Source organism: Echiichthys vipera (assembly GCF_963691815.1).
Source record: "Echiichthys vipera genome assembly, chromosome: 6".
Taxonomy (NCBI): Eukaryota; Metazoa; Chordata; class Actinopteri; order Perciformes; family Trachinidae; genus Echiichthys; species Echiichthys vipera.
The window spans coordinates 15,207,413-15,225,826 of NC_139831.1; the positions used below are offsets into that span (position 1 = coordinate 15,207,413).

The 18,414-nt window shown below is 40.7% G+C and overlaps 1 protein-coding gene across 1 annotated transcript; it reads right to left on the reverse strand.

Annotated features, from left to right (window-relative positions):
- Positions 1-74: 74 nt before the first annotated feature.
- kdm2ab (lysine (K)-specific demethylase 2Ab) lies at positions 75-13,860 on the reverse strand. Its single transcript, XM_083915151.1, has 23 exons — positions 13,519-13,860; positions 13,253-13,293; positions 11,232-11,370; positions 10,890-10,968; positions 10,679-10,725; positions 10,116-10,294; positions 9,264-9,370; positions 9,050-9,143; positions 8,650-8,803; positions 8,446-8,561; positions 7,673-7,799; positions 7,032-7,306; positions 6,826-6,903; positions 6,358-6,618; positions 5,837-5,965; positions 5,644-5,730; positions 5,018-5,242; positions 4,511-4,540; positions 3,093-4,138; positions 2,432-2,595; positions 2,155-2,301; positions 1,788-2,003; positions 75-1,669 (listed from the first exon to the last, which is right to left on the reverse strand). The coding sequence occupies exons 1-23, from the start codon at positions 13,538-13,540 to the stop codon at positions 1,488-1,490; spliced, it is 3,945 nt and encodes a 1,314-aa protein (XP_083771277.1). The 5' UTR covers positions 13,541-13,860; the 3' UTR covers positions 75-1,487.
- Between the last annotated feature and the right edge of the window lie 4,554 nt (positions 13,861-18,414).

The following is an 18,414-nucleotide window of genomic DNA, read 5'->3' on the forward strand; positions in this document are numbered from 1 at the left end:
ATGTAATCTTCCTGGTTTTTTTTTAACATGCGCTAAATAAATCAAATCAGTCACCCATAGTTTATCATTTTTTTTATTTTTCTTGAAAAATAACACAAATAACATAAAATGAAAAAGGCTTCTGAAAATAATTACAATGCTAAAGGACTCCTGTTTTGATAATCGAAAAGAGGAAACCACATTTACACAAAAGTATATATTTATATACTTATATTCATTTTAAGGGGTATGGCCAAGAGAGCAGTCTGGAAGGGGACCCTTTTTTATACAGAACCACTACACTTAAGTGAACAAATAAATGAGCAACCCCAGCCCCCAAAGTAAGATCGTACATCTCTACGTTGAATTGGACAAGGTCATGAAACTCAGTGAAAAGTAGATACTTGCATGTTTCATCCATGTAAAGAACATAAGTGTATCAAAGAGGGGTGGGGAGCAGTTTCATCTAGAATATTAACATTTTTGCTCTAAATGTCGTCTCTGTACAAAAACAAAGCAAAAAGGAGTTTGGAAATAATAGCACCTGAAGTCTAACGGTAGTTTGAAAATGCACCATTTATCTGACACCTAACCCTCGGCTTACCCGGAACACTTGATGCAACCTGCCCGTTGATGGGGTGAGGTGTTGTTGCTTTGTCGATTGCCTTCTCACACTGTCTTTCTACACTTTTATACAACCACATCCACTCAATGTCCATGTATACTTATTATGTATACCACTGGACTAACAGTCCAATTAAGCTGAACACACAACTGGTGAACACAGGCCATTCCCCTCACTCACTTTGTACGTCATGATGTAAAAGACCTGTCACCTTTAGTCGTCTTAAAAAGAATAAAGATCTTAACGCATAGTTGTTGTGCATAAAGCAGGCGTAGTCAAACTTCTCAACATTCGCTTTCTTAAATCTGACAAAAAAATAACCATCTACTTAGAACACCCAACTGTAGCTGATATCATAATGAGTTAAAATGATAAATCACATGATAAATAAGACTTAATGGAGATCAGCCGAACATAACGATGCAATTATACCCCAAAGATGAAAATGAACAGTCTTTCTGAAGGCAGGAGGGGGTGATGGGATACAAGACTGGCATAAAAAGAAGTTGAGCACTTGTGCAGTCTTATACAGAAAATGATGTGCCCATGTTCTCCCACTCCTGGCAAAAAAGGATGTTTTGCTTTTCCCACACCGCATCACTTCCTAACAGAACAACTGGGAAAAAAGAAAGCGGAGTCTCCTTTTAGGGTACATGGAAAACAATTTATATAACTTGAAAGGAACATTGTTCTAGCTGTGACAACCCCTTTCAACAACACCAGTTAAGTGAGAAAGCACTCCCAGTTTAGACCCCACCCCTACTTTAACGTGATACAGGTGCATGTGTCCTTCCCTTCCTGGCTGGGTCCTTTGTGTCACATCAGGATCCACTCTGTTACCTTTGCACCACAAATTGCCTCTGCAGTCAGAGGTTTCGGGTGCTTAGGATATCCGCTGGATCAGTTTTTCGTCCGATAGGCAGTAGAGCGTGTTGACTGACAGCTCGGAGATGAAGGCCTCACAGGCCTTGCGGGAGACACCTTTACAGCCTCGCAGGTCGAGCAGTGAGATACACGAGAGACGGCGGAGATACTTGAGACACGTGTCTGTCAATTTACTGCAACCTGGAAAAGTAACAAGTACAAAGACACATCAATACTAGTAAAGTACTGTGTGTGCATGTTCAGTCTTCCTAAAAAAAAGTGTATTGTGCCTCACATAATATCCCTATTAATCTCTCACCTCCCAGGTTGAGTTCTGTGAGTGTGTTTCGGGTGGACGAGCCCACTGCAGTCAGAAGGTTTATGGAGTTGTCTGTGAGGCTGTTACAGTGGGAGAGGTCCAGCTTTGTTAAATGGGGCATGTGGCGGATCACCAGCCGCAGAGTGGAGTCGCTAATGTCCAGGCCTGCTAGTCGCAGACACTGCATGGTCCGCAACTGACTGCGATTGTCACAACCTGGAATAGGGGAGGTATTTAGGATGATGAGAAGACAAAAGAGTTTCTGAAAAAGTGTTCGATGAGGTAAAGGGAAAACGAAAGTAAAATGAAAAGAAAGGCAAGAGGTAGAAATTAGGGCCAGACTGCTTTGAGACTACAATTTCCTCACCTGGAGGGGTGACTAGATCCCTGATCTGAGAGTCTTTGACGCCGTCTGCATATCGCAGGTCCAGAGAACGGAGGAGAGGGCATCCGGAAGAGCAGAGAGCTGAAATAGATGACCAGGAACAACCTGCCACCATCAGATCCTTCAGCCCTGCAAAGTCAAGAGAAGATTGGACTAATAGTGTGTTTTGTTCGTAGGTAGAGCACACAACTGATCAGTCAAAACATGACAAATTTGTTTGTGTGTGTGTGTGTGTGTGTGTGTGTGTGCGCGCGCGTACCAGGCAGGCGGCCAACAAGCCAGTTGAGCTGTTTTTTAGAGATGTTGGTCCAGGAGAGGTCGAGTGTGACCGGCTGTCTCTTTATGATGCCTGTTAGGGCCTGAGGAGTAACGGTGCGTTTGATGCTCAGATCAATCCTCGCCCAAAGCCGTTTGTCTAAACACCTACGGACAAGCACACACTGATGAAGAGCACATTCATTCATAGTTACCCATTTGCAGAGTGATGACCTACTGATACTACACACTATTTTACACTGATAAACACTATCTCAGTGTTGAGTTGCAATAGAAGAGATATTAAAAACTAGTGATTGGGCTTTGATAGCAAATTATGAAATTTAAATCCACTCCTTATTTTGAATCCATTCCCCCTTTCAACATCTGCAAGAAACCAAAGACGATCACCTTTTGTTGACTGTGAAAGCAGAAACGCTAGTTTTTAGGGACAGCCGACTTAAAGTTCACAACCTGAACCTACAACCTAGAAAATGAGATGAACATGACAAGCCTGCAACCTATATTTCATTGTTCTCTACTAAAAAAGAAAGAGCATCCGAGCTTAACGAATACAGGTATTTTGCCGACCAGAAATAGGATACAAAATTGAACCAGCAATTAAAAACATGTCTAGCAAAAACATATCCGCTAAGATGTCTTACCATTTGTACCAGTTCTTGCAGACAGCCATGCAGACGCAGAGATCCGCTCGACTTAAGTAACAGAATACAGATACCCACACCTCCCTCTCACAGACTGGTCCACTGCCACCGTTCTCCCTGTCTGCCTCGCTCCCTCCTTCCTGCAGGGCGGACAGAGGGATGCGGAGGTGGGGAAGCTCAGAGGCTGAAGAAGATGAGGCGCCGTTGCTTAGTTTTGCCGGCCTGCTCAGTCTTGTGTTTTTAGAGTCCTCCAGCCTCTCTGGGTGGGAGGTGCGAGTGTCCGTGTGTCCACTACGAGTGTGTGGAGGTGTGTGCCTACTGGAGTGTTGATCAGGACGGGGGACGGAATTTCTAATGGGGGGTCTGACGAGGGCTCTGGTCCCGCTGTGTATTGTGGAAGTGGCAGTTTGAGGGGCGATTGCTTCTAGTTTGGGGACAATGGCTGACAGGTCCCGCTTGGCTCGGGTTGGCCTTTGGAGTGTCACTTTAAAATAGGGTCCATCTTTGGCCCCCGTCTCACTGTTCTGCGCCATCTCCTCATCCCCTTCCGCACCATTTTGGTTGACCACCTCGTTCACTTCCTCTTCTCTCTCTTTGGCTGCCCGTCCCGCTCGCCTTGCCTGCGGCTGGTTTTCTTTATCCAATCCCCTCCCACTGTTTTGCTCCCTCTCCTCTTCCTCGTCGTCATCGCTGCTACTACTGCTGCTGCTGCTGTTGTTGGTACTGCTGCTGTCCTCGCTCTCCTCCTCCAACTCTTCATGGCTTCTACCACCTCTGATTCCTCTTCCTGCTCCTCCTCCCCGCAGCCTTACCCCCCTCCCCCTCCCTCTGCGGGACTCTCCTTTGGGCTCCAGTACCAGACCGAGGGAAGACTGTTGCTGCTGCTGGAAAGACCCGGTCCCTCCTGGAGAGCTGTGGTAAGGGGAGCCACTGGCCCAGGTGGAGCCCCGGCCTCCGCCCTGAGATAGTCTGCTGGTTGAAGGGCGCAGCCGGGACGTCAGCCTGGAGCCCAGCAGTCTGGGAGAACGCTCTAGAGATGAATGTTTCTGTTTTGTTTTTTTTTGGGGGGGGGGGCAAAAAGGATGCTACATAAGAACAAGATACTAACAAACACTAACAAGGTGCTACAATATGCTCCGACTAGTATTGTGTATTATTAACACTACCCTTAAATATAGCCCCAGAAAAAGGGTTTTCAAAAAACGTGAAAAGAGCTGACTGCCGTATCGCAGCTACAATGATGTTACATAGAGCTAACTGAATTTTCATAAATTCACATAATGAAACATCATTATGGTTGAAATGCATCTTTGACAAACTAAGCTGTTTTGGATCAAACTACCTCCTGGAATAATACTACATATGCATCCGTTGTCAAATGCAATATGCAACATCACAGAAATAAGTGTACTGCTTACTTTTAAGATTTTTCTGCGCTCCATTTTTATCTGCAAAAAACAGAAAAAGGGTTAGGGAATAAGATAAATGTCAAATAGAAAGAAACATACCCACACAAGCTGTTATCTACTATTTCAAGTCTGAGGAGATGCCAATACTTATATCTGAGACATCTGTCAAACCAGTTTCAAGGTGACTGCAAGTTCCATCAAGGCAACACTTACATTTTTTAAGGTCTTTAGTGACTTAAATATATGTTTTAGTCTGACAATGTATATTTCCTACTCTTGGGCCAGCTGAATTTTCAGTGCATCAAAATATTTATAGCTTCTAAAACTGAAAAGAAAATCTAAGAACTGGAGTATGGGTAATTTTAGACATCCAAATGCCCATTTGGAAATGCAGACATGCTGAATTGTCCATATTCTTTAAATCAACACATTTCCCCAATGTTACAGAAAAAATAATGTCACTTCTTGCTTCTGATAATTACAAAAATTCACCAAACGCATCAAAATCCACATTACCCTCTTCTTAAGTTTGAGCTCCAGTGCATTTGCTCTTTTGCGGTTCTGTTGATGCTGCAGTAGCAGTTTCTGAGAAGGTGGAGGTGCTGTGGGTCGGGATGAGGATCTGCTGCTTCGCCCTCGTCTCATCCCTTCACTTACACCAATTCCTTCCCGGTAGGCGAGTTTGGACGGAGGCAGGGAGGATGAGCCCTCCGACTCTCCACTTTCCTCATCGCTGGAAGACTGGTGTGAGACGGAGAGGAAGAGATGGTCGGTGGGGTTGAAGAAAAAAAGGGAGTCATTTTCAATTTAGAATAGAATAGAATAGAATAGAATAGACTTTATTGATCCCACAGCGGGGAAATTCACGTGAGCAGTAGCTTACAACACAGACACAGACAACACAGACCCTTAGTTTACATAAGGTAAACAAAGATAATTAAAAATAAAATAGAAGATAAAAATAAAGAATAAGAATAGAAAATATACTATATACAATATACAACAACAATTTGAGTATGAACATCAACCATATGGAAACTGGTGGAAGTTATTGAAAAGTTATTGAAAAAGAAAAGATTTCAAGAAAAAAAGTGGTCTAGAGATTGAATGAACCAAGAACACACAGGGTATGTGTCTTCTACCTCTGATGCTGAGTCTTTGCCTTGGTAACATTTGGGACATTCCCAGCAGCTGGGCAAATCCTTATTGATCTTCCCCTCACCAGGTTCCTGAAACAGCAAACGGTTAATAGCTTTAAACAGCAACTATCAAATCTGACCAACCATGCAACAATTGGGTAATGTATTCAGTTTATAGCCTTCACTGTCAGATTACCTTACTGCATTGACGGTGGACAATCTGCGAGCAGACAGAGCACTCCATTAATGAGTGAGTGCTCGGATTGGATTCATCCGATTCTCCTTCTCCACATATGGCACATCGCGCTGTGTTTGGCAAGGCAGGCTGGTGAAAGAAATAAACAATATTTATACCACGGGTAAAGTAATGTAAAGATTGTTTTATCTGTTCCGATCCACATTATTGTGAATTACAATTCGGAAAAACCAATATATTATAAATAATAAACAGAAGCCACTGGTAAGTATTGCAGATTTTTATGCCATAGTTTTGAAATTCTGTGTTATCCAAGCAGAGGGCTAAGCAGATTAAGACATTTGTGACACTGGTCTTGAATATTCTCTGACAATGAAGACTTCTGGAGTTGTAAAAGAACATAAACAACATGAAGTTTAATATCAGTAATTTACCCAATTTTGAGTTACCGGCCCAAGATATTCTCCTAGTGTACACTGTGCGTTATCCCAAGACAATAAAACAAAAGATAACCCTCTCACCGTTAGACACTGTCTCATGATACAGCCCTTCTTCATGCGTCCAGGCCCTCCAAACTTCCTCATGTCGTGGCAGTACTGGCAGGTGCCGCACTCCTTTCTGCAGCAGCCAGCACAGCGCTTGCATCTCACCCGTCTGCGCCTCAGGGCATTAATGGAAGAGCGTTTGGTGGGCCTCTGACCCAGAGACTTGTGGAGAGTGGGACCCAAGCGAGGACGGTAAATGACAGGGGGAGGGGGACTGGGGGGTTGGTACCATGACGGCTGTTTTAGGGACATCAGCAGGAAAGGCAGAGAAAAGGAAGGACTAAGTCATACTAATAATGAAATGTGAAAGATTAACTAGATTTTTTTTAAGTATTCAAATAACTAAAGTTAAGTAAAAATCAAATATTGTATTTTACTTACACTTAGACTGACTGTAAGTAAAGAAGATTAACTGAACACTGTAAAAATTAGTTCTCTACTCACTCTGTTGGGCCACTTGACAATGGGCTCTCCAGTGTAGGACTGCGTTGGGTTATCACTGACATGCTCCCTCAGCAGAGTCTGGACAAGTGGAGAAGAGAAAAAGAATAGTAAGACATAAAAATGTCAAATATATTTGGACTTCCACCAGCAGTATCAAGTAAGTTCTTTGTGAGATGACATGCACAAGGAACCTGGGCGACACCCACCCTCATGTCTTCGAGCAGGGCTGAGGGGTTCATGATGCCTGCAGGGACACATTTTTTCTGGGCCGGCAGCTCCTCCAGCTTCCCTAAGAGGTTATTTAGTCCCTCCAGCTCAAAGGGAGTCAGCATGTGCTTGGGTTTCGTAATCGGAGCTGGCTCTTCTTCTTTGACTTCTTCTTCCTCTAACTTGATCTCCTTGTTGTCAGTGTCACTGTCTACTCCATTTGAAGTACCATTCTTGTTGTCGTCATTGATTTCAAGGTCAGCCTTGGTCAGTCCTGAAAAGAAAGCCAACATAACGGTTGGAGTTAATTTCAGTGAAGCTGAAAACACACCAAGCAGCGGCGAAGCTCGGCCAGGAGTGAGCTGCCAGATAATACCCTGCAGCAGCCAGTAACAGAGTCCTGTAACTCCTGTGACATGTTGACCTATGTTTACAAATAATTTATTTACACTTGAACGCATTGAAAACACCTCCTGGATGCAGAAAAATGTAATTAATTGCAAAGAGCAGCACTTAGTGTCATTTGGTGAGTGCCGCCGCTTTGCTGTCTTTTTGCCATGAAAGATTAATATATAGGTATATTGAAAAAAGAGAGAAAATATTTGGACAGCAATGTTTTATTGAGATCCCCCGTCCTCACCTATGCCCAGGGAGTATTTCTGGAACTCAGGAGTGAGGTGGGAGATGTTGGTCTGACAGTAGAGGTATCTCTCCAGGACGTACCAGCACATCTCATAGTAGAATGGGTAGCGGAACTTTGCTGGCACCTAGAGGAGAAGCACAGAAACAGATTAAATAAAAATTGTATGTGGATAATTAATGCTTAATAATTTTCAGCTCATCAAATACCACTGAAAGTAAATAAAATGTATACTATGTTGCACATTTTCTGCTTCTTCAAACTGCTCTTAAGCAGCTCTGAAACATTTTTCCGTTGATCATCTATAGCTGAGCAGTGACAGTGTTACAAAACATTACTAAAACAATTCAAAATTCTTCACACAGTCTGCACACTATAGAACAGCATGATGCTCAAAATGTATTGGTAAGTATATGCTATACAGTATGTGCTTGCTTTTTCCTGTTAATTATTTAATTCTACAAAAGGACAAGAGAAAAATAAGACCTCTGTAAACGAAATGCAATACTTTTAAGCCCTTATTTCGAGAAGATTAAATTCAGTGTTTAATACTTTTAAGACCCCAAGGGTACCCCGAATTTTACTCAGTATCATCAGAAACCCAGAGTTTGTGACAAAATTGGTAATAGAGAGAAATAAATCAATGTTTTCTATCATAGGCAATTTCACAGGATACGACCTAACTTACATAATCACAAAATCTGAAGCAAGAGGACAGTTTTATATCAACAGCAGTAAAAGCTCTAAGTTGAATGTGAGCTGCTGCTGCTCACCCGTGTGCGATCTTCAATGCTGTAGATGTTGAGCTGCATGGGGATGTTAAAGCTGTGGAGGAAATTCCCCCCAAACACCAACGTGTCCTCCGGGGTGTACACAGCATGGATCCACCCTACAACATACAAGACACAGGATGCTCGAGGTATGTAGTGGTCAAATGTGTGTGGTATTTGTGTCCCTGCCATATCACAGTAACATACCTGATGGGATTATGAAGGTGTTGCCCTGCTTGAGCTCTATCCTCTGACAGTCATGACACTTGTCCCCCAAGAAGATGTCTCCCTGTTTTCCTGATAAAACCCAGTTCTCATACATCTCCAGGTTCTGTGGTGTGGGTGGAATGAGCCAGAACACCTACAGGGGTCATAAACAAATAGTTCATGTTGATGGTCTGATATCAACATAAAGACGTGTCCATGGCACTGATGTGCATTTACGGGACATTCACAGAAAGTAGATCGTTGGTCCACAATTACATTTGCTTTTTTTCTCTGACAGCATGAGAGAAACAATGGCTGTCACACATTATGATCTCAGGTCACTGCAGGCAGCCAAATATTAAAATGTATGCCTCTTGTGTGCTGCGACATCCAGACTGACCTTTCCTCCTCGCAAGATGTGGTACCAGACTGAAGTGCCTCCAAAGTCAATGTGGAAATCTGTGAAGCAGCCCTGCACACTCATGAGACAGTACCTGAGAGACGTGGAGGGAGGACGGAAATGAATTAGCAGTATCCCTGATGTAGGTGTGATCAGTATTGTATCTTCTCTGCAGCAAAATGTTAAATGTTTTTGAGGCCTCCGGTTTACTCACTTCTGTACTTTGGGATAATGCATGTCTATGATGGCATTAGTGGAGTCTCTCTGTCTCTCCTTGAGATGGCGGGGCCACATGTTGTCCACCCAGTCAATAAGATCCACCTGGACAATTAGGATGAAAAAAAATATGGTATGGTATAAAACATACATTCGAATTGTATGCACCAAACCCAAGACTATTTCTGATAACTGACACCACTTTCAGTATCAGGGTTCCAACAGCTTAAGGCAAGTTCAATTCAAGACTTTTTAATGCAACCTGGAATGAAATTCATGACCAATTTCACAATAAACTAAAAATAAAAAGAAGTGCATTTTACGGTGAGAGTCATTTGGTAAAATGTTTTTTTAAAACTAAATGTTACCAATTATTTTGAGATTTGAGCCTAATTACGTCAGGAAAAAATTGTTACGTCCCATTTCTTAACATTTTTAAGACCTTTGAAAGTTTGATTCCAGACGTTTTAATAACAATTAAGGCCTTGTTTTAGATTAATTAATTAAGGGCTCAGTCACACTTGGCCGAGTCAACTGAGCCGTGCCTTGCTTTAGGGTGATTGCCCCGAACTACGCTTTAGCCGTGAAGCGTGCTTGTGCATGGTATGAATGGACAGTGTGAGTGCGCCCTCAATGTCTTTTAAGACTTTTTAAGGATCTGTGGGACCCTGAGTATGAAGACAAAAAGTTGGTACCCTAGGACCAGGCCAAAGATCTAAAGACAAATGCAGTGCAGAAAGAGTGATTTTCTGTCTATTTACATTTTTTTTGTGATTCAGAGGTATGTGTCCCATGTGTAAGAGTTCAGATATGCACATCTGGGTTATTGTAAAATTGTGTGCATTCTCACCGAAGCCGGTCGTTTGACCAGATTCTCCAGCTTGGTGTGGCTGAACTCCAGGCTGATGACGTTGTAGAGTTTTTCTCTTTCCGACGGTGGTGTCTCATAGTAGCGACGCCACTGAGCCATCGACATCTCTATTCCCTTCTGTGTGTTCACGTCCATCACGTCTACAATGCGTCGACTACCTGTAAGACAATTGAGAGGGATGCAACAACTGAGACCAATGTAATTATACCCAAACTATACTAAAATATATTCAGTGGCAATACAAACTAGTCCCAGCAGCTTTAATCTGATCAATACTGGATTTTGGAGGCTGGTATTGACATTGGTATTTGGAGGTTTATAAAAATTCAATACTTCCATTTTTTAAATTGTGATAGATACATACTGGGACACAGTTGAGAGACTGAGTTTAGCATTTCCTTCCAGCAATTTTTTGTTACTTATCGGCCAGCATATTCACAGCTATCATTATATCTGGAAGAAGGTTATACCAGCCAAGTATAGCATTTTTATGTATAAAAATAAAAGCGGTTACCCTGCAAAGGCATAGAACAAGAACTTACCAACAAAGAATTTGACATCGCTCACACTGAAATCTGAGTCTGGCATTCTGAAAGAGAGAAGCAATTCTGTAATTATTTTCCTTTTTTTCATCTCCACATACAAACAGGTCAAACTGCTTTATTGGCATTTCATTAGACTATATCTCAATATAAGAAACTAAATAATGAGTGTATGTGTTCTGAAAATAAAGAGTAAAACAACGGTACTGACTGTATGCCAAGGCCATCAGCTGTCTCAAAGACAATGGGGTCCCTGAGCCCTTCCCTCTGGATGTACTCAAATGTAAAATCTAGAAAGGAGGCACATGCACTGACAATTAAAAAAACACACACACACACCTGCATTGGGTAGATAACCTAAAGTCAAGACAACAAAACTTAGAATATGAACTGGCAGAGACACTTTTACTCAATCAACACAGTGTTCAAATTTTGCAGTCAACAACAATCAAGCAACACAGCATGTTCAACGAACAGTTAAAGTATCTTTACAGGATACGGTTTCATTTAAATTATATTCCACACATTTCTTGGATCAGTTGAAACCTCTCACCTTTACCGTCCATGTGTTTGATCAAGTCAGAGTTAAACCTGAGGCACTGCAACTTCTTGTCCAGGTCGAACATCCGTTTTCCTTCGATTTCATCATCTGAAATTCCATCGTCCTGGTAGCGCCGCCGCGTTCCAGTGCGCTGAGGACAAAATATGGTTTCAGTTAACTGATACGTTGCACATGAAACATATAACACATAACAGAAAGAGGACAGGATAGGTGGACTGGAATGACTGTCTTACTGCATTAAAGATACTTCAGTACCATGAGAAAGCCAGGTTATAGCAATACTGATGTGAAGATGACATATGTAAAAAGTGAAATAATAAAAAGAGACTTAAGAGAGAAAAACATAAAAACAACAACTAGTGTCACATCAAAAAAAAATAAACTATTACCAGTACACCCTTGGTACGAAAAAGTACCGAGTTGAACAGTTCTGAAACTACTATAGATACAAAAATCCTAGAACCCTCTGCAAAAAATCTTAATGTAGCCTATTTTAAAATGTTCTTACTGGAGTCTAATTGCTTGGATGTGAGGTGACACCCAAGGGAACAGTCCATAATATATCAGTGGCAAAAAGGAACTAAAAACAGTGATGAAACTAATGCTTTCACCAATCACAATAAATCAATTCAAGCAGATAATTCAGCCAGATTTCAAAATCAGTTCATGTGAGAACCGAACAATACAGAATTACAATAACCGGGGTTAATCTTCCACACACAGCCCCCTCCCCTTTCATTCACCCTACCCCTATGCAGCACTGCTTGGCTAGACAGATGGATAAAGCACAACACCCCCGCTCTAAGATCTCCCCACCCCCATTCCACAAATGATGTTTTATTTAAGTCTGACACTCCTCACTTTTATACCAAGCACTGCCCAGCAGCTATTCATATACAAATGAAACTAATTTAATATTATGAAAGCGACACTGTTGCTTCCAGATAAAAGTAATAAAAATGACAAAAGCCAATCAATGATTTACAATCAAGAAACGATTCATTGGGTGCTTTTTATTAAGCTTTGGTGTGTTCAACAAACAGGCCTACGCATACTAACCAATACTAAACCAACAATAACAGAATAACCCTTATTACATATTTTGACATTTATTTGATCTCCCCAACCACTAACATCAATATTTATCAGAGTACACATTAGGAAGCCTGTAAGCACTTAGTTAATAACTTGGTAACCTGCGGATAAGATTGCATGGAGTTGAAACAAGGTCACTGCCTTGCATGTTTTTAAGTATCTCCCTACTAACACACCTGGTTCTGATAACCTACTCATTATCACACAGCTTAAGCTTGGCTCAACAATAAGAATTAGAATCAGGTGTGTTTAAGTCGAGCTACCTAAAACATGCAGGGCAATTAGCGCTCCTTGATGACACTAGACCAGAAATATCCAACAGGGGGTCCAACAAACCAACATATTAGCAAAGATTAATCGCAATTGGGAAATAAGGAAACGTTTAATTTACACAGCATTGATGAAAAACTTACTGGCCTTTACGTAAAGTATTAAGAATCCACTGTGCCTTCCACATGAAAGCCTATATTGACATAAAATCAGGATGTTTACCTATACTGTCAATTACTATTTTAATATCTATTCATTATAAAAAGGCATGTGTATAGGCTGAATTAAGGGGGGTCCCCGCTCTGTTTCTCTTTCAGCTAAGGGGTTCATGGCCTAAAAAACGTTGAAGACCCCTGGTATTTATACACTAAAATGTTCTGCACCAGACAGTGAACTTGACCTCATCTTGAACCCCAGAGTCGTTAAGACAGGTTCATTACCACCCATTAAGGTGGCACACAAAACCGAAAGGACTACACAATGTGACACAAACTAAAGTGGGCAATCAAATACAGTGGTTTTCATTCACTAAAGACTGTTACAGTGTGTATTATCAAGTCTAACATCACACAGACACTTGGATAAAAAAAGAGCAAACATTGTAAACATAAAACAAGTGTTAGCAGTTTAAAGTTAATGGTACTCACCAGGCGTTTGCTGTACCGTGTATGCGAGTCATCCATAATATCTAGAAGTCAAACAAAGTATTGGTAGTGGCGTTAAATTACATTGAATCTGAGTTTAAATGTTTCAGTATGACAGAAACACACACCTCTCTCGAGCCTAGCTACACAGCCATGCTAACGTTAGCCACCAGTGTTGCTATAGCCACGGAGCTAACTAAGGTTAGCAATAAGACAAAATATTCAACCTCCGTCACTGTGTGAAGACAAGTGCCGACGGGAGCATCTACCTTTTAACGGGAATATCCTCATCCAATGTGTCCATTTACTGGCGTCATTTAGCTGTCGTTATCGGCTGAACTAGCTCAATTGACAATCCCTTTCTTAAGTCGTCGGCTAACGTTGACGCTAGCTGACGGTAGCCTCTATACGGCAGTTGTTAAAGCTTCTTTATATATTAACGTTACCTCTGCGTTTAAACTCCTTTTTAACCGTAGTGGTGAACGTAATGTGTCCCGGCTAGAGCGTCTGGGGCCTCTTAGTAAAGTTTCTCCCCATGTTAATGTGATAACAGCTGTGTGTTATGTTTGTTACGTTTATTATTATTGTGCGATAAAGTTAGAACGATTCGACGCTACGAGCCGCCATTTTCAGCTGGTCAGAAAACACACATACACACAAACCAAGGCTAACGGAGGGAGGCTGGGGCAGCAACGTAAAACACAGGTCTGCGCTTTTGGGGTATGACGCATGCGCAGTAACTCTGGAGGACTAACCACGACTTCGGCAAAAAGGTCTCAATAAATAAATAAAAACATGCCTAACTAAATGTAAAAATATAGAAACAAATCAATGTATGAATACATGTATAAATAAATAGATGAATAAATGAATGTATAAATAAATAAAATAATAAATAAATGCAAGATTACATGTATAGATAAATAGATGAATAAATGAATGTATAAATAAATAAATGCTGAAATAAAAGAATAAAAAATAAATGCATACAAAATAAATAAATGCTTGACTAGATGTATAAATAAATAGATGAATAAATGAATGTATAAAAAAATTAATGAATGAATAAATGATACATTTCTGTACTCCTATGTCCATGTGTAAATGAGGTAGGAGGTCCCATTTGTTATTAAGACTTAAGTCATGTTTACTTTGTATGTAAAGTTTCCACATATTTTATCACATTTGCTCTAGGTATGAATCTACCTCATTGCCCATTTGCACCTGTTTAACATGTATATATTTGTTGTCTTTTTGTTTTTTATTCTATTCGGTTCATAACTTATTTATCTTTTTAGTCTTAGGCACTCTTCTCTTTCTTTTTGTCATTGTGCAATGTCTGCTTTACGTGCCTTGCCTCCAATTACCCCCTGGGGATAAATACAGTTTGAATCTTCTTTGAAGCTTGAATCTTACTCCTCCAAAGGAATATCTTGTGCAATAATAACATGCTCCACTCTAAATATACATATTTTAGTATAGTTTCTGTTCTCCCCCCATCTGTTTATACTGTTCCCCATCTGTTTATACTGTTCCCCATCTGTTTACACTTTTCCCCATCTGTTTATACTGTTCCCCATCTGTTTATACTGTTCCCCATCTGTTTATACTGTTCCCCATCTGTTTATACTGTTCCCCATCTGTTTATACGGTTCCCCATCTGTTTATACTGTTCCCCATCTGTTTATACTGTTCCCCATCTGTTTATACTGTTCCCCATCTGTTTATACTCTTCCCCATCTGTTTACACTCTACCCCATCTGTTTATACTGTTCCCCATCTGTTTACACTCTTCCCCATCTGTTTATACTGTTCCCCATCTATTTATACCGTTCACATTATTATATTATTTATACTATAGTGTGTGTTTATTGCTTATATTATACTTTGCTTATTGTTTTATTATATATTCTTTTCTAAAAATGTACCAAGGGGGAGTAGCACTCCAATTTCGTTGTATGCAAATGCAATGACAATAAAGGCTATTCTATTCTATTCTATTCTATTCTATTCTATCTGGTCTGCAGTTGCCAAAAGGGCTCCATTGCTGGCTCACTATCATGGTCATAACAATTTAAAGTATTATGTTTAAGAGTTGTTACCTTGTTCTGGAAAGTAATCATACTTGATTTGTGTTGAAACAATCATTCTATCTCTAGCGCCACCTGCTGGAACCCTCCAACAGCGCAGCTCCAGCTCCACTGCGCATGCCCAAAGCCCAGACAGTTGTTTTTTTTCTGGTGTCCCAGCCTCTTTCCATTAGCCTTGACACACACTACACACAAGCCACAAAAAAGCTCCTGACCCAACCCCCCTATGCTCCAAAGGGAATTAGCATAGAGAGCCTCTCATTGGACACATTGTGTGCTATTTAAACAAGAATTCAATATGTTAATATGCAAGTGTACTCGGTTTGTCTTCCCCGGCTTGGCGGTGGAAGGGGCGGTTTTTTGTTTTTTTGCTTCCGCACTATTAAATATTAACACACTCCCATTACAAGGTCCTCCCTTTAGTGTAGAAGTATTTGGAACAAAATGTACCTTCAGTATTACAAGTAGGCATAGTCATTATACACAACTGTCTTTGTTATTAATGATACGGGGGTGCATGTTTCTATATTTCTTATATTGTTATTCCTTTATTGCTACTGTAACTGAGCATTAATACAAACGACAAATATAATAATGCAAGTCTTTTCAATCTGTATGTATATAAACATAATTACTTTCATTTATACATATCGTTTCTTATCCCATATTACATTAACATGCATTATTTCTGCGTTATGGTCCTTTTTTCCCGTAAAAATGCATAATAAAGATATAGATATGTATCAAATATACTACCATTTTACTGTGATGTGGAAAAGGAAAATGCACATTTGGTTTTGCAAGAGCATTTAATTTATACAGACTGGTATGTAATATTTGTGAATACTTCTTAACACACCTTGTTGTACTAGTGTAACTTTAAATTTCCCTTCTGGGGATCAGCAGTTTATTATAATTGTTATCTCATGTCATCGTTGCTTCCCAATCCTGATGAACCTGCGGATGCGGAGCAGGAAAGCGAGCGCACCCGTGTGTGTGAGCCCCGCCGCCGCTGGGTGTTAGTGGGCCGAGCCTCTGCCTCTGGTGAGGGAGAACAGCGAGATGAGGGGAGAGGGGGATGAAAAGAGGTCAGGGAAGCCGTTCACGGTATGGTTCACACACGGATGTTGAGTCGTGCATACATTTCCTGCAGCCGACCACACAAAGCAGAAGATGCTCTGAATGTAAAAGATGTTTGTTGTGGGAATCCATCCACTGTGAGACAGACTGGGTCTAAATGTCCAACACAAGAAGCGAAGCAGCACTTGGTCCAACGCACATAAATCTTTTATTACATAACAGGCTTTACTGGGTTGACACACAGCCAGTGCAGGCGTTTCAGCAGCACAGACGCATACAGACATATCACACACAACATCACACACAATTTATTCAAATGATGACAACAAATAAGCCAGAAAATACTACTTAATTGGATATTTGACAAGAACATTATGTGTTTGAACATGAATGGGCGTTTGAAGCCAAAACAAGATAATAGTCATTTATTTTACTTAATTTAAATCAATATATTAAATATGAAATTATTTCCTGATAATAAATATGACTGTCCCCTTCATGCACCACCAGGAGGCGGTAGTCGACCAAAATGGGCCAAAAATTATATTTTTTTTAAAGTCACATGTTGAGCCATCTGGTTATGAACAGGCAGTGAGAAAAATCTACACATTTATAACACGTTTTCAAACACTTCATACAGCGAGAAAATCATTTAAATTCAAATGATTAACAAAAGGGTAAGAGCACAGGGCTGGTATGGTTCAAATTCTTATTTTCTTTAACTCTTTTATTAGATTTTAAAACATTCAAATGATTGTAAGGGTAAAAAAAATACAAGGGAGCAACTTCTTCCCTAGAAACACTACTACACAAAGACAAAAAAAGAACATTATTACAACATTTAGTGGGGAAATAAGTGAATTGATGGTGTTAAAAGCTGATGCAGGTGTTTACCTGTGTAAACGCTTTTATGAGAAGAAGCTGTAGAGATAGGAGAAGCCAACGATTCCAATGATGGTACAGCACAACGTAATCATCATCTTTTTCTGTAGATGTAATTAAACGAAACAGACTTTAGTCAAGACAGCAGCTGTCACTGGAATTAAGCTTCACTTTAACAGAATATTCACATTAATGGAAACAATGGTTTGAGGAAATGATTGAGCACAAGGAGAATAAAGGGTCACAGTGTCTTTGAGTGTGTGTGTGTGTGTGTGCAGAGATGAAAGGTTAAAAACTTACCTCCTCTTTGACACCTGTTGTGCACCAGACTTTAAAACTTCACTTTGCAGCACAATGGTTAACACCAACAATCTGCTGACAACAGCTACCATCCCATAATAAAAAAAAAGCATTCACCCTGTTCTTCCATAACATGCACTCATCAAAAAGTGTGAACATTCAGTTACATATTTACCTTCAGCCAGACATGGGCACGCAAGGAAACGCTCAACTCATTAAAAAACATAAAATCTTTATTTCAATAAAATCTGTGGCAGCTTAATTTAAACAGTGTACAACGGCCTCCGTGTTCTCGTCCCTTCTCTCATTGCAGTTAGAACGGCTAAAGTGGTATGTGACGAAGAAAAAAAAGGCTTGAATGGGAGCATAAGGATTGAACAGTCGAGGGCAGAAGCCAAAAGAGCCGCCTGTGTGGTCAAGAAGAGCCACGCTGGAGAGGCCTCTCACTTTCAAGTGCTCCCTGCACAGCCAGAATAAAAAGGAAGCATTCAGGCTCCGGTCTTACAGAAACAGAGGCTTCCTTCAGAGATGAATGGTGGCCCTCATAACGCACAGACATTTAAAAAAAAGATAATAACCCCTACATGTGGTCAATACCTGTTGATAGCCCAGTCTTTAATGACTGGAAATAGTTTCTCTGATACAGTCCTTGTGTGCACAGCTGAAACCACCGGCTTTAACTGCCATATTAAAGCCTCTGGGTGATAACAGGTCATGTGCTCTGTGGTTCAATAAACTCTCTGTGTGACACACATTCCTTTAACCGAGAACAAAAAAGATCTGCTGAAATGATGGTGGCCGACGAGAATCAAA